This window comes from Vicugna pacos, chromosome X (genome assembly GCF_048564905.1).
Source record: "Vicugna pacos chromosome X, VicPac4, whole genome shotgun sequence".
Lineage (NCBI taxonomy): Eukaryota > Metazoa > Chordata > Mammalia > Artiodactyla > Camelidae > Vicugna > Vicugna pacos.
This window is the reverse complement of record NC_133023.1, coordinates 66622675-66640515: the sequence shown is the minus strand read 5'-3', so window position 1 is coordinate 66640515 and position 17841 is coordinate 66622675. Positions and strand designations below refer to the sequence as shown.

Here is a 17841-nt window from a genome sequence, read left to right as displayed (position 1 = left end):
AAGAATTACTAACAGAGATAAAGGGGGATATTGATGGGAATACAATCATAGTGGGAGATTTTAACACTGCATTAACATCACTAGACAGATCTTCCAGACAGAAAATAAACAAGGCAACAGAGAAATTAAATACTACAATAGAAAAACTAAATTTGGTGGATATTTTCAGAGCTTTACACCCCCCAAAAATAGAATATACATTCTTTTCAAGTGCACATGGAACATTTTCCAGGATCGATCATGTACTTGGACACAAAAGAAACCTCAACAAATTTAAGAAGATAGAAATTATCTCAAGCTTCTTTACTGACCACAATGCCATGAAACTGGAAATCAACAACAGAGAAACAAAGGAGAAAAAAAGAAAAGCATGGGGATTAAACAGTATGTTATTGAAAAAACAATGGATCAATGAGGAAATCAAAGCTGAAATTAAAAAATACCTTGAGACAAATGATAATGAAAGCACAACCACTCAAAACCTATGGGACACAGCAAAGGCAGTGCTAAGAGGGAAGTTTACAGCGATGCAGGCCTTCCTCAAAAAAGAAGAACAATCTCAAATAAACAAGTTAACCCACCACCTGAATCAATTAGAAAAAGAAGAACAAAAAGCCCCAAAAAGCAGCAGAAGGAAGGAAATAATAAAGATCAGAGAGGAATTAAATACAATAGAGATTAACAAGACCATAGAAAAAATCAACCAAACCAAAAGCTGGTTTTTTGAAAAAGTAAATAAAATCGACAAACCTCTGGCCAAACTCACAAAGAAGAAAAAAGAGAGAGCACAAATTAGCAAAATAAGAAAGGAAATTGGAGAAATTACAACAAACAAAATAGAAATACAGAATATCATACGAGAATATTATGAAAAACTATATGGAACCAAACTGGATAACCTAGAGGAGATGGACAAGTTTCTGGAAACATACTGTCCACCAAAACTGAATCAAGAAGAAACTGAACACTTGAACAATCTGATCACTAGAAAGGAAATAGAAATAGCAATTAAAAACCTCCCTACAAATAAAAGTCCAGGACCGGACGGCTTCACCGGGGAATTCTACCAAACATACAAAGAAGAACTCATACCAGTGCTTCTCAAACTCTTCCAGACGATTGAAAAGGAGGTAATACTCCCAAACTCATTCTATGAAGCCACCATCACCCTGATACCAAAACCAGGCAAAGACACTACCAAAAAAGAGAATTATAGGCTAATATCATTGATGAACATGGACGCCAAAATCCTCACCAAAATTTTAGCAAATAGAATCCAACAACACATAAAAAAGATTATACATCATGACCAAGTGGGTTTCATCCCAGGGACACAAGGCTGGTTCAACATACGCAAATCAATCAATGTAATACATCACATCAACAAGAGAAAGGACAAAAACCACATGATCATCTCAATCGATGCAGAAAAAGCATTTGATAAAATTCAACACCCATTTATGATAAAAACTCTCGCCAAAGTGGGTATAGAGGGAACATATCTCAACATAATAAAAGGTATATATGACAAACCTACAGCCAGCATAGTTCTCAACGGTGAAAAACTCAAAAGCTTCCCACTAAAATCTGGGACAAGACAAGGATGCCCACTATCACCACTCCTATTCAATATAGTCCTGGAAGTCCTAGCCACAGCAATCAGGCAAGAGAAAGAAATAAAAGGGATCCAAACTGGAAAAGAAGAGGTAAAAGTGTCATTATATGCTGACGACATGTTACTATATATAGAAAACCCTAAAAGGTCCACACAAAAGCTACTAGAGCTGATCGAAGAATTCAGCAAGGTAGCAGGTTACAAAATTAATGTTCAAAAATCAGTTGCCTTTCTTTACACTAACGATAAGTCAACAGAAAAAGAAAGTAAAGAAACAATCCCCTTTAAAATAGCACCCAAAGTAATAAAATATCTGGGAATAAATCTAACCAAGGAGGCGAAAGAATTATACACAGAAAACTATAAACCATTGATGAAGGAAATTAAAGAAGACTTTAAAAAATGGAAAGATATTCCATGCTCTTGGATTGGAATAATCAATATTGTTAAAATGATCACACTGCCCAAGGCAATCTACAGATTTAATGCAATCCCTATCAAATTACCCAGGACATATTTCACAGAACTAGAACAAATCATAATCAAATTTATATGGAACCATCAAAGACCTAGAATTGCTAAAGCATTACTGAAGAGAAAGAAAGAGGCTGGAGGAATAACTCTCCCAGACTTCAGACAATACTATAGAGCTACAGTCATCAAGACAGCATGGTATTGGTACCAAAACAGACATATAGACCAATGGAACAGAATAGAGAGCCCAGAAATGAACCCACAAACTTTTGGTCAACTCATCTTCGACAAAGGAGGCAAGAATATACAATGGGATAAAGACAGTCTCTTCAGCAAATGGTGTTGGGAAAACTGGACAGCAGCATGTAAAACAATGAAGCTAGAACACACCCTTACACCATATACAAAAATCAACTCAAAATGGATTAAAGACTTAAACATAAGACAAGATACAATAAACCTCCTAGAGGAAAACATAGGCAAAACATTATCTGACATACATTTCAAAAATTTTCTCCTAGAAGAAATAAAAGCAAGAACAAACAAATGGGACCTAATGAAACTTACAAGCTTCTGCAGAGCAAAGGAAACCAGAAGTAAAACAAGAAGACAAGCTAGGGAATGGGAGAAAATTTTTGCAAGTGAAACCGACAAAGGCTTGATCTCCAAAATGTATAAGCAGCTCATACGACTTAATAAGAAAAACATAAACAACCCAATCCAAAAATGGGCAGAAGACCTAAACAAGCAACTCTCCAAGGAAGACATACAAATGATCAATAGGCACATGAAAAAATGTTCAATATCACTAATTATCAGAGAAATGCAAATCAAAACTACAATGAGGTATCACCTCACACCAGTCAGAATGGCTGTCATTCAAAAATCGAAAAATGACAAATGCTGGAGAGGCTGTGGAGAAAGGGGAACCCTCCTACACTGCTGGTGGGAATGCAGTTTGGTGCAGCCACTATGGAAAACAGTGTGGAGATTCCTCAAAAGACTAGGAATAGACTTACCATATGACCCAGGAATCCCACTCCTGGGCTTGTACCCAGAAGGAAATCTACTTCAGGATGACACCTGCACCCCAATGTTCATAGCAGCACTATTTACAATAGCCAAAACATGGAAACAGCCTAAATGTCCATCAACAGGTGACTGGATAAAGAAGAGGTGGTATATTTATACAATGGAATACTACTCAGCCATAAAAACCGACAACATAATGCCATTTGCAGCAACATGGATGCTCCTAGAGAATGTCATTCTAAGTGAAGTAAGCCAGAAAGAGAAAGAAAAATACCATATGAGATCGCTCATATGTGGAATCTAAAAAACAAAAACAAACAAACAAACAAAAACAAAGCATTAATACAGGACAGAAATAGACTCATGGACAGAGAATACAGACTTGTGGTTACCGGGGGGGTGGGGTAGAGGGTGGGAAGGGATAGACTGGGATTTCAAAATTGTAGAATAGAGAAACAAGATTACACTGTATAGCACAGGGAAATATACACAAAATGTTATGATAAATCACAGAGAAAAAAATGTGACAATGAGTGTGTATATGTCCATGAATGACTGAAAAATTGTGCTGAACACTGGAATTTGACACAACACTGTAAAATGATTATGAATCAATAAAAAATGTAAAAAAATATAAATAAAGCCACTTAATCTAGATGTGACATTATGATTATATCTTCTATCCATTGTTTTGGCCAAGTAATCATCCTAATTAAATATATTGAGTGATAAAAACTCAACAACTGTTAAGACATTGCATTCTGTCTTTTAAAAATATATTTTTATAAAGTTACTTTCATTGGAAAAAAATAAAGAAAATATTATTTGGAAAAGTAAAAAAAAACAAAAACAAAAAAACAAACATAAATACAAAACAGAAACAGACTCATAGAGATAGAATACAAACTTGTTGTTCCCAAGAGGGTGGAGGGTGGGAAGGGATAGACGGGATTTTAAAATTGTAGAATAGATAAACAAGATTATACTGTAAAGCACAGGGAAATATACACAAGATCTTATTGTAGCTCACAGAGGAATATGACAATGAATATATATATGTTCATGTATAACTGAAAAATTGTGCTCTACACTGGAATTTGACACAACATTGTAAAATGATTATAAATCAATAAAAAATGTTAAAAAATCATTTTAAATTGTTTATCTGAAATTCAAATTTAATCAGGTCTCATTTTTTGTTCAACTCAGATTCTAGCCCCAAAGTTCTTACATTTAGATCTTTAATCCATTGTATATATATCCCACATCTTTTATATCTATAAAATGAAATACTCAGCCATAAAAAAGAATGAAATAATGCCATTTGCAGCAACATGGATGGACCTAGAGATTACCATATTAAGTAAAATGAGTCAGACAAAGACCAACATCATATGACATCACTTAAATGTGAAATCTAAAAAAATAATACAAATGATTCACAAAACAGAAATAGACACACAGACATAGAAAACAAATTATGGTTACCAGGGGAGGGATAAATTAGAAGTTTGTGATTAACAGATACAAACTGCTATATATAAAATAGATAAACAGCAAGGACCCGCTACATAGCACAGGGACCTATATTCAATATCTTATAATGAGCTATAATGGAAAAGAATCTGAAAATACATGTATAAATATATGTATGTATATTATAACTGAATCACTTTGCTGTACACCTGAAACCTTGTAAATCAACTATACATCAATAAAAAATAAAATTAAAAAAATAGATCTTTAATCCACTTTGAGTTTATTTTTGTATATGGTATGTGGTAATGCAGAAATCTCATTCTTTTACATGTAGCTGTCCAGTTTTCCAGCACCACTTATTGAAGAGACTGTCTTTTCACCTTTGTACATTTTAGCCTCCTTTGTCATAGACTAATTGAACATAGAAGTATGGCTTCATTTCTGGGCTCTCTGTTCTTTCCATTGATCTACGTGTCTGTTTTTGTGCCACTACCATGCTGTTTTGGTGACTGTAGCTTTGTATAGAGTCTGAAATCAGAGGGTATGATACTTTCCAACTTTGTTTTTTTTTCTCAAGATTGCCTTGGCTACTTGGGGTCTTTCAAGTGATTCCATATGTGGACAAAAGAATGTTGCTTGCCATTTCAGTAAACAAAGAATGTTGCCTGCCAATCTGGTAAACAACAAATGTTGCAGCCATCAGCCACTGCAGCCTTTCCCAATGGTACACCCTGAGGGAAATTCAGGATGGATAAAAACATGATACTAGCCCTAGATAGTTAAGGTTCATATGAAAGAGATAATTTCAATAAGCCAAGACTCTTGCATGTTCCCATATTTTAAAAAGGCATTAAAATCATTACCTTGAGATGTCTGTTTTTTTCATGATTAGCGGTAATCTTTGGTGTTCAACTACATTTTTTTTCCAGCAACAATTTCTATATATCCTGTCTTAGTCCTTACCTCTTTGGAACAGTCCCTCAGAGCTCTCTGAAAGACTGCCTTCCTGGCTGTTATCTTCAGTAATGTCCTCGAGTAAAGCATAATACTCAACTTTTAGACTGTACATTTTTTTTAGTTGACACATACAAATTTTAGGATTATTTGTTCTAGTTCTGTGAAAAATGTCATGAGAATTTGGTAGGGATCACTTTGAATCTGTAGATTGCTTTGGGTAATACGGACATTTTAACAATATTAATTTTTCTAATTCAAGAACACAGAATATCTTTCCATTTCTTTGTATCATTTTCAAATCCCTTCATCAGTGTTTTATGTTTTCACAGTATAGTTTTCTTAACTGTTGGTTAAGTGTATTCCTAGGTATTTTACTCTTTTTGATGCAATTTTACATGGGATTTTTGTTTTTTGCTTTCTCTTTCTTATAGTTCATTGTTTAGAAATGCAACAGATTTCTGTATATTAATCTTATATTCTGAAGCTGTACTGAATTCATTTATTCTAATAGTTTTTAGGTGGGTGCTTTATGGTTTTCTATATATAATATCATATATCATCTATACATAGTGATAGTTTTACTCTTCCCAAGGGAGTGGTTTGTCTTGCCTAACTCAGGTCATTGACAAGACTAATGATATAGTTTGGGTGTCAAGATTGAGGCCAACAAAAGCATCTGGTGGGGGTCTCAAAGAAATTCTTAAATTTTTTGCATTGTAAATTATTAGTGTGTAGAAATGCAATTGATTTGTGCATGTTGATTTTGTATCCTGCAACTTTGCTAAATGTTTATTAATTCTAATAGTTTTTTTGGTAATCTTTAAGTTGTCTACATATAAGTTCATATTTTATGTGAACAGAGATTATTTTATTTCCTCCTTTTCAATTTAAATGCTTTTTATTTCTTGTCTAATTGCTCCAACTAGGACTTGTAGTACTGTGTTGAATGGAAATGGTAAAACGGTACCCATGTTTTGTTAAAAATTGAGTATTTGAAAAAACATTCACCTTTCCCAGTCTTAACAGACTGGCTCTGTGCAGGGGAACATCTTCACCAATCAGCCCAATCTGAAGGTTTAAGATTCTCTCAGGACTTTTCTGAAGATGCATCTTCTGTAAGTATATGTGAATGCTTTTTTTTTTTCTAATTTCCCCAAATACAGGACTTTTTAAGTGTCTTTAATTTCCTTAGGAGTCTCACCTCTCCTTCTTCTCAGAACCTTAGATGTTCCATTGTATTCCTCTCCCTGTAATTCCATGCCCCAGGCACCCACATATCCGCAGTTCCTTTGCAGCTCTCAGGCATTGAGGCCCCCACCCATTGCTTTTATTGGCATCCAACCTGATACCGAAACTGTTGCTGGTCTATGTAGCCGGTATTCCAGTTCTTGTTCCGTCCCAGAAAGAATTCAGAGACAAAACATAATGGTTAAAAAAAGTAAAGTGAGGATTTATTAAAGGATGGATAATACACTCTCAAGGGGAGAGCCGGCAGGCTCAGGTGAGCAGCTGCCCTGAGTTTCTTTGGCAAGTTAGTTACATAGGCTGTAAAAATGCATGGACAGAATATTCATTGGGGAGGGAAGAGTTTGGGGTCATATTCCCTGATTTTCATCCCAACTCCCCCTTCCCAAAGGGAGGAGGGATTTTTGTCCCTGTTTAGTCTGGATTGGAAGTGCCATGGGATTGGTGCGTGATGGGTACTTCTGATCTACAAGGCTAATTTTATTGTAATGAGGGCATAATGAGCAAACGGTTATATTCTGACAGTGGAGATTCCTGCCTTCTCCCACCTTTCTTTGTCGGCCTCCAGGCCACTCATCACCCAAAAAGGTATGACCACTTATCAGCCCAAAGGTTACAGCTTTTCTTTCTCTGCCCAGGGACACCTGGTGCTTACATGATGTGTGGTTTCCTGCATTTGGCCTGTGCCCCTCCTTTCTGCCCAATTCCTGCCATTTGGCCTGTGTCCTCCTTTCTCTGCTCATATCTAGCTATCTGCCTGTGCTAACAGAGCTTCCTAGTCTGCCATCTTACTGATGTCAGTCTCCTCATATTAACTTCTAATTTTCAAACTGATACAGGAAAATGGGGCACAAGAGGATGGCCACGTCCCAGGTCCTAGGCAAGTCCCTGGGACACACCCTATCAAGTGAGTGAGGGTCCTTGGCTTCCTACAGGAAAGAATTCAAGAGCGAGCCATAGTTGAGTAAAAGATTTATTCAGAGATGTACACTCCATAGACAGAGTGCCCAAGTCTCAGAAGGCAAGAGAAAAGGCCATGAGGGGTTGACTGCTTAGTTTAAAGTAAAAGTAGATACATACTCCCTAGACTGAGTGCAAGCTGTCTCACTCAGAAGTGAGAGGAGCCACCAAGTGTGAGAAAGTTAGTTTTTCTGGGCTCGGTAATTTCCTGTGCTAACAAGTGGGAAAAGTATTCCAACTACTTTGAGGAATGGGCTGGGATTACCAATAAGTAGGCCACCACCTACTTTTTGACCTTTTATGGTCAGCCTCATAACTGTCTTGGTACCTGTGGGAGCACCATTTATCATACATATATATATTATATATAGCATGTAATATATTAATATTACAATGTGTATAATGAAGCTTAAGGTCTTCTGGAGGTCAAATCTCCCACCATACTGGGCCTCAGGGTCTACTGGGAGTTGACTTTTCTGCCATCTTGGTGCTAACTGCTGTGCCATTCCTTTAATGTCTGTGCCCTGCCCCCTTCTTTCCTATCTCGAAACTACAATGGCTTGGGCCCCCATCCACATGACTAAAGTACCAACTCCCTTATTTCCCTGTATCAGTTTGTTTCTGAATCCTCAAAGAGGACCTCACGTGTACTCCCAAACCAGCATCTTAGTTACAGACACCAGGTGGCATTCCTCTCCACACTGATCCCTCTTCTTTAGTTTCCGCTTGTCTTTGAACCTCAGTGTTGCCACTTCTAAGACCACCTATCATTGTGTGCCAAGGATGGGCATCTCAATATTCCTAAATTTGCTCCTGCTGTGGCAGTGTCAGACTAAATGGTATCTCCACCCCTAGCCCCTGCCTGCAGCTCTGAGCCATCCTTTATATCTGGTTCTGAAATATCTCAGTTGTGTCCAGTGTATCCCAAAGTCTCCTTTGATTTTTTTCCTCTAAACTTTCAACCCTCATCCCTGTAACCACAGTGAGTCAAACCCCATCTATCCTTTGGGGGTGCTTCATTCAGGCTGCCATAACAAAATACCGCAAACTGGTAGCTTATAAGGGATAGAAATTTATTCCTCACAGTTTTGAAGTTGGGGAAGTCTGAGATCAGGGAACTAGCACGGTCTGATGGGGGCTCTCTTTTAGGCCACAGACTTCTTGTATTCTCACATGGCAGAAGGACACAACAGAGCTCTCTGGCTTCTCTTGTATAAGATCATTAATCTCATTCTCGGGGATTCTGCCCTCATGCCCTAACAAACTGTCAAAGGCCTCGCATTCCAATACCATCACGTTGGGTATTACAATTTTGACACATGAATTTTGGGGGAACACAACCATTCAGAAGATGGAATCATCCAAAATGCCGAGTTTGGAATACTACCTTTTTAACCCATCTGCCCTCTTCCTTACAGCCCAGCGCATGTCCTCCAAGTGAAAAACTTCCTTCCACTTCCAGCTACAAAAGCTGTTTTTTATGTATCAGTGGAGCATTATAGGTTTTCATGTAATTTAGTTAAGTTATATATTCTATACTAATTTTGCCTAGGCCCACATGAATCATACAAAAATGCACTGATGCAATCAGAAAAGGTTCTATTGTTCCCAAGTGAGAACAGATATTAGTGTCATTTGGTAGTATTTTGGGTTATTAACTTATGTATTTCTCATTCTATTTCCCTCTTTCCCTTCTCCTAAGATAGTAAAGCAACTTGACTTTCTTTGCTTAGGTGAAATATGTGGCAGGTGGGAAAGCAGTTATAGCTTGAAATTCTTTCTGACTTTGGGACTGTCAAATCTTAAATCCTTAGAGGAAAGGGAGTTACAGACAGATACAGAATGTCTTTGAGAAATAAGAAAAACAGAGAACTGCCTAGGAAAATTACATTTTGGTAAAAAGATTTGCTAATTTTTTTGAAATTTTTGAAGAACCAACTTTTAATTTTCTTTATTTTCTCTATTGTTTTGCAGTTCTCTATTTTATCTCTGCTCTAATCTGTATTATTACCTTATTTTTCCTGGCCTTGGGTTTAGTTTGTTCTTTCTTTTTTTTCTAGTTCCTAAGTGTCTAAAGTTAGGTTGTTTAGTTGAGATCTTTCTCTCTTTTTTAATGTAAGTGTTTACAGATACAAATTTCTCTCTTAGCACTACTTTCTCTCTATCCCATAAGCTTGGGTGTGTTGTGTTTTCACTTTCATTAATCAGTATGTATTTTCTGGTTTCCCTTGTGGTTTCTTCTTTGACCCATTGATTGTCTAAGTGTATATTGCTTAATTTCCATATATTTGTGAATTTCCTAATTTTCATTCTGTCATTGATTTCTTGTTTCGTTCCATTGTGCTAGGAAAAGATGGTTTGTATGATGTTAAACTTTATTAAATTTATTACTACTTGTTTAATGGCTTAACATTTGGTCTATCCTGGAGAATGTTCCATGAGCACTTGAGAAAAATAGGAATCCTACTATTGTTGGTTGGAATATTCCTTATAAATCTGTTAGGTCCAAATGGTCTATAATATTGTTCAGGCCTTCTGTATACTTATTGATCTTTTGTCTAGTTGTTCTATGCATTATTGAAAGTGAGGTATTGATGTCTCTTATTATTATTGCCAAAGAACTGTGTATTTCTCCCTTTGGTTCTATGTTTGTTTTATCTATTATAGAGCACTGATTTTTTTTTTGCATATATATTTATTAGAGACTTTGGCCTATACTTTTCTTTTCCTGTGGTGTTTTTATCTGCCTTTAGTATCAGGGTAATGCTGGTCTCATACAATGAGTCTGGGAGTGTTTCCTCCACCTTGCTGGAGTCCTTGGGTGCCATGGTGCTGGAGTGGGTTGTGAAAGCCTAGGACTGGATAATCAGCTTGTCACCAGGCCTTACTGGATCCCCCTTGGAACTTGTGCCACAGGCATTGGTTGGGAACCTGAGGCCACAAGAGCCATCCAGGGCAGCAGGAGCCGGTCAGTGCTGGTATGTACTGGGAAAACTGCTGGAGCCCGATTGATATCTGGTGCCATGGGAGCAGGCTGGTGCTGGGGTAAGCTGGGAGTCTGCATTCATAGGAGCTTGTCTGGAAACTGGTGCCAGGGGAGTCAGCTGGGAGCCTGGACTCACAGGAGCCGCCAGGGGCCACAGGTACAGCTTAGAGCCACCAGAGCTGTCAGATCCTGGGTGACACAGGGGGCCTTGGTTCCTGGGAGCCCAGTGGACCCTACCATGGAAGCAACCTAGAAATGTGAGAGGTGCCTGGGGCCACTGGCATAGGCAGGTGCTAGGGTGAGCTGGAAGCCTGGATTTGTGGTAGCCACCCAGAGCCCTGTCATGGAAGCTGCTTGAGATGCTGGAGTTGGCAGGTGCCAGAGTGAACCTGGGTCCAGGTTAACAGGAGCTCACCAGGAACTTTATGCCAAAGATGTCCCCTGGGGCTACGGAATCTGGTAAGCACCAGGTTGAGATGGGGGCCTGGGTTCCTGGGAGCCTTCAGGTAGCCTGGTGCCATGGGGTCCATGTGGGGCTGTTGGAGTTCACAAGTGAGGAGGTAGGCAGGGGCCTTGGTGCCTGGGAGCACTCCAGGAGTCCTGTCATGGAAGCTGCCCGGGGCTGTGCGAGCTGCCTGAGGCCGGGGCAGTACGCGGGCACTGAGGTGATCTGGGGTCTGTATTCATGGGAGTCCGCTGGGAGCCTGGTGCCAAGGATGCCCTATTTGGGGCTGCTGGAGGTGCCTGTGGCCACTGGTGCCAACAAATACCAGGATGAGTAGGGGGCCTGGGTTTGCAGGAGCCTGCAGGGAGCCATCTAGAGCTGTGGGAGTTGGCCTGGTACTGGGATAGGACCTCTCTGGGGTCTCTGGTAAAGTTGGGCCCTCATATTACCCTCCTCTCGTGGGGAAGGTATCTCTCCATGCTGGCCTGCCTTGGCTTAGGGGAGGGGCAATGATGTAGTGTGAATCTCTTACCTTCCTCAGTGTATCCTTTCTTATTTCTGTGCTTCATTCAGGTGCTGTGATTCCCTCACCTAGAATATTTGCTCGTGTGAAGGTATTTTCATGCATGAATAATTGTTCAAATTGATATTGGGGGAGGAGGAGGAGGAAGAGGAACATAGAAAAGGCAGAGATTCCTATGCCGCCATTTTGCTGACATCATCACTCTCCTCAAAGAGCTTCTGATTTTGTCTTTTCAGGCTTATCGTTAAATAAGACTAGTTGTTCTCCAATGGCCAGAACCTCTATGTGTTCCAATTCTGGCAAAGTCTAATTAGTTATGATCCAGAGAAGATTATTTAACCACTCAGATAGACACTGAATTCAGCTTATGGAATTGGGCTATTTATATGAGGGTCTCCATGACCTTAGATGCAATGTGAGCTTGGATACTTCAGCTGGCCTTTGTAGAGGAGATGCCATCAAATTCTGATTCTCCATCACTTGGAATAGAATCTAAATTATATAGATCTGCATTTGGTAGAGATTTCATAAACTTAGCAGTAACTTATGTATATATCACTAGGGCCTAAGGCACAGTAGATCCTTAATCAATGTGTGTGACACAGGGATACTATTTTTGAAGATTATTAATGTATGTTTACCTTTCAACATTTACTTGTGTATGAGATTCCCCGTATTTTGCTAACTATGCCCATTTCCCCCATTGTTTGTGTCTGCTCTGAATGTATGTGCGTTTGTGTGTCTGTGTAAGGGAGGGAATTAGGATTATAACAGGAATGCAAAAAAAAAGAGGCTATCAACATTAACTTTTAGCATGTAGAATAGGAATTTTTCCTAGTCTCTAGTAAGCAGTAATCATGAAAAACAAGTATTGTCAAAAGAGGAAAAAACAACTATAACAATTTTTGTTAAGTTTCCTTTGACACCTGGAAAGGCAGGTTGATGAAATAGGAAGTTTACGTGGTATTGTCCACAGACCAGAGAGGGGATATTCCTTCCATTATTCAGGTTGGGGCTCAGCATCTCTAGCAAGGGGGACATGATATTTAAAAAGTCCATTACAAAGAGGAAAAGTAACTGGAAAACTTGTCCCTGTTTTATGATCTTTTTTCTTTTCTTGGAATAAGATTTTGGGGTAGGAGTCCCCTTACAGAGCTTAAAGAAGAATCTGAAATCAGAGGAATTTTTGTTCTACATCCCATTTGGGACTATGGGAGACTTCCCTTCGACATTCCTTCCATATCAAAACAGGGCTGCTGAGTCGAGTTGGTGGTTGGCATAGTTAGGCAGAGAGGGGAACTGAGTTTAGTGTTCCAGAGTCTCCTTCAGCTCTGGTGTGATATAGAAGGTGTTTAGAAGGTCCTGCACGCCCTGTGGAAATACAGGGAAAGTAGCTGATGGTGTTGTCTGGAGAGTCATCCTAATACAGGCCGAGGGCTTCAGGGTGGGGGACCCTGGCAGCAAGGTCACAGTGATGACAGAAAACTCCAGAACCAATATTTTCTTTCCAGTCTAAGTATGTCATGTCTAAATGTGTCAGCCCTGACACTTATTGAAAAAAATGTGTAAGTTAATAACTCCCTGTATTATCCTTGTTAGTTTAAATCAGCTTGATACATCGTCATCAGCACTATGCCATTGTAGCCAGGGGCCTGACCCGTAATTCCTTTTCTGGACTAGATTTGGCTGAGGCATGTGCAGTATATGTTTTAGTACCCTGAGCCTCTGCAGCTCTCCATTCTGACTGCTCAGATCTGCTCAGATTTTGGCAGCCCAGCTAGGCCATGGTGGCGCAAACACAGTTTTGTTCCATTTTTAGTGAGAAATAATAAATACATCACTGTATAAGTTTAAGGCATATAGCATGATGGCTTGATTACATATATTGTGAAATGATTATTGCAATAGGCTCTGCTAAATCCATCATTTTATATTGATATAAGAAAGAGAAAAGAAAGAAGAAAAAAATGTCTTCTTATGATGAGAACTCTGAAGATTTAGTCTCTCAACAACTTTCCTATATACATAAAAAAGTGTTAACTGTAATCATCATGTTGTACATTATGTCTTTACTACTAATTTGTCTTATAACTGGAAAATTATACCTTTTTTGTTTTTTTTGTTTTTTAATAGAGGTAATGGGGATTGAACCCAGGGCCTCATGCATGCTAAGAATGTGCTCTACCACTGAGTTATGTTCACTGCACAAATCGTACCTTTTGACCACCTTCCTCCAATTTTCCCTTCCCCAACCCTCCACCCTTAGTACTACATTACTGAGCTCTTTTTCTGAGTCTGGTTTCTCTCTTTTTAGATTCCATGTATGTGAGATTATACAGCATTTGTCTTTTTCTGACTTATTGCACTTAGTATAATGCCCTCAAGATCCATCCATGTTATTATAAAAGGTAAGATTTCCTCATTTTTATGGCCAATTATTCCATTTTGAGATCTATATATCTCAAAGCCTCTTTATCCATTCATACATCAATGGACACTTACTTTGTTTCCACATCTTGGCTATTGTAAATAACACTGCTATGAACATGGGGGTGCAGATATGTTTTCAAATTACTGTTTTCATTTCCTTTGGAAATAGTCCCAGAAGTGGTATTGCAGGATCATATGGCAATTCTGCTTTTAATTTTTTAAGGAACTGCCAAACGGTTTTCTTTAGTGGCTGTACCAGTTTACAACTCCACTAAGGTTCCCTTTTCTCCACATCTTCCCCAATATTTGTTCTCTCTTGTCTTTTTGATGATAGCCATCCTAATAGGCATGAGGTTCCATCTCATGGTGGTTTTAATTTACATTCCCCTAATGACTAGTAATGTTGAGCATCTTTTTATGTACCTGTTGGCCTTTAGTGTATTTCCTTTGGAAATATGTCTATTCAGGTTCTTTGCCCATTTTTAAATGGGCTTATTTGTTTTTTGCTACTGAGTCATATAAGTTCTTGATATATGCTGGATTTTACCCCCTTATTAGATATATAGTTTGCAAATATTTTCTCCCATTCCATAGGTTGTCTTTTCATTTTGTTGATGGTTTCTTTTACTGTACAGAGACTTTTTAGTTTGATGTAGTCCCACCTGTTTCTAGTTTTTGTGGCTTGCAGAGGATGACCCTCAAATGCAGCTCTGCAGCGGCAGCCCTGAGCAACATATCCATACCTCCCCTACGAGTCAGTACCTGATCAAAATGAAGCAAGGCCAGCTGGACCATCAAGAAGGTAGTATTCTCTCTCTGCTTGTCTGACCAGGCGTGACTCTGGACACGATCTCCCTATTGGTGCCATCTACCTGTGACTGGAGCATTGGTAAGCTGGGCTGTGTTCGGTCCTTTGATCTTTCTTTTTCCCACTGGCTCACACTCTGATTTAACTTGACAGGCTAAGTTGAGCTCTGGGGCTAAAGGTTTAAGTAACTCTGCTTCTGCATTGATTTGGATAAGGTATGAATTTAAAGATCCAACAGAACTCTGTGTGTGTGTGTCTTTATGTTTTTACAGCATCTCTGTATCTCCATCTCTACACTGACAACTGAAGATGTCTGTAGCCCTTTATTTAGAATTAAAGACAATGGCAGGGATTAGAAATGAAGCAGGAGAATTTTATTTTTTTGTATTTAAATATTTTAGCTATTGAAAATAATAAACAAAAAGTCAATTCAGGCTGCAATTGATTAACATAATCAAAAGCCACATTCTTTATAACCAGAGGAAATAGATTTTATTTAAATTTGGTTTGTCAAAGTACAAATATCTTTGTACAACTTATGTTGCTCTTTTTTAAAACTTAAAGGGTAATAGTACATTTTATGAGTATCTCTTTGGATTTTATCTGTTGGCTTTACATACGACAATACAAAGCCCATTTAAAAGAACATATTGCAGAAATTCTAAAATTGTAATTTACTTGAAAAGGTACTTTCATAAAGAAGTTTTCTCAATAGTTCATCTTAGATATTCTTATAATTGGATAAATGGAAGTAAGAATTTAAAGGTAAAATGCTACCCAGCTAGCCTTTTTTGTTGTTTTTTTAATTTAAAAAGTTTTGTAGCTCATATATCCTTAACGTTCTCTACTGGATGATTACAAAGTTAACAGAAAAGTATGTATTGGTACATAAAAAACAATTATAGAATTAACTATGGATGTTGAACATTTTGGTGTTTCCATGTATTAATACTGTAGAACATCTCAATTTTTACTGCAGTTTAAAAATTGGTTTGCTTTGGAAAACCTGTTTAACTTAATGGAAGGTGTTTAACGGGTTCACAGAAATGTCTGAGTAGAATATTACTTTCTGTACAAATGAGGCCCTGACACTCTAAAGCTGAGGTCACAGTTTGTATCAATATGATAAATATTCACCATTTTATTGTATAGATTGTGTATATGAAATTATAATAATTATTATCCTGGTAACAAATCTAACAAGACAACATGTTAAGGAATACCAAATCTATATGTGTGCTTTGGAAGGTAGTACTGTAAAAGAGTGTAAGTCTGTGAAAATTTTAACATACTGTGATCAGCATAACAAATTATGTCAGTGAGTTTTCTTTTTAGCCTCACCACAATAAAAGCTTGCCTCTTGGTAAAGCTGAGGTATTATTTAGCTATTTGGGATATTGTTTGAATTAGAGAATGATGTCTTACTGAAAATCAAAACTTACAGTTTAAACTTAAATGGTCTCTTTTATATTAGTTATGTTGATAGAGTACCTATTTTTTTGAAATAGGAAATGTTTTTAGCAGACTCTTAACTTAAAATGAGCATTGCTTTTATAACCTTTTATACTTTGGCCACTATCAATTTCCCTTAAACATTTTAACATTTTAAAGTAATGAGGCTAAACCTAGACTAGTGAATTTCCATTTATATTATCAGCTACAACAACATATACACTTAACACCTACATGTAATTAATGTTTGAAAACTTGCTTTGGCTTCACAAGTGAAAGCATTTATAACTACATATGAAAATGGCACGAGAATTTTCATGTTTGATTACTAATGGAAGGAAAGAACAGGTTTCTTCTTCCTATTCCAGCTCTTGAAATTATCCAGTTTCTTTCCCTCTGATAAAGAGAGCTTTATGGTAGCTTGACCACCACAACACATGCACCAGCTCTTCCAATGTTAACAGGAACTTCCTAACAGGAAACAAAAGCAAGGAAAGAAATGCTATTTGAATGAATTCTGTCTTTGGCATAATATACTGGAGTTGCAAAAGTCCTTAGCTATCCTGGTCCAACCTACACCTTGCATAAAGATAAGGGGAAAGACAGCCCAGATAACAATCCAGCATGGAAAGAACACGTCTTTAAAATGATGGAGACCTGAGGAGCAGTTGATCTTGGCTAAGTAAGTTTCACCTCTCTGGTAATCTTCTCACTTGAAAAAGTACAGCTAATAATACTCATCATTCAAGGTTTTTGTTAGGCGTAAGCAAGATAATGAATAAAAATAATTTGGCATATAGTAGTCATAATTCCATTATCTGTTAATTCTCTTTCACCCTTTCCAAGGTCACACAATGAAACAGTGAAAAGCCTGGATAGAATCTAGGTCTCTTAGACACTGGTCTAGAATTTTTCAGAAAAGTAAATTACACAAGGTTAGACAAAGATTTTGATTACTGTATTTGACCTACAGCCTTGTTTGCTAACTGTTTTCTTCCATTTCTAGCTGGTCCTAACCATTGTAAATTGAGGAGCTGCCTACATGGAAGAATTTGAGTGTTTCTCAAGGGTCTTGATGAATCATATTGTCGGAGGAAAGAGATAGAAACCCATTATCAGGTGTCATTATATTAACAGATACTTATTTAGAATAGTAACCAGCTTACTATGTAGCATCAGAAGAGCATAAAGTTCGTATAAGGAAAAGTGACGTTAGATACCAAATACAAGGTTCACCTGTTTATGGAAATAGTGAAGTTAATCATACTTCATATTTTATTAATCCATCATTTAATTAACAAAACACCATTAGATATTTTGGAATAACTCTAGAGCTATCACTGCAAAAACCATCAGAAGCATCAAATTTGCCTTTAGCATCCTCAAGGTGTCCGTTCAGTGCCCCTTCTTGTACCCTCCACAGAATTTCTTCTGT

General features: G+C 37.8%; 1 protein-coding gene across 2 annotated transcripts in view; it reads right to left on the bottom strand.

Moving 5' to 3' along the window:
- Positions 1–13021: 13021 nt before the first annotated feature.
- KLHL4 (kelch like family member 4) overlaps positions 13022–17841 on the bottom strand; it is an 83533-nt gene continuing 78713 nt past the window's right edge. The window contains exon 11 of one of the 2 annotated variants that reach the window (XM_072955842.1): positions 13022–13087. In XM_072955842.1, the coding sequence (XP_072811943.1) occupies positions 13022–13087 (66 nt within the window). Of the gene's footprint in view, positions 13088–15432; positions 16878–17841 lie in introns of those variants that run through there. The other variant, XM_006219462.4, reaches the window with a different exon arrangement.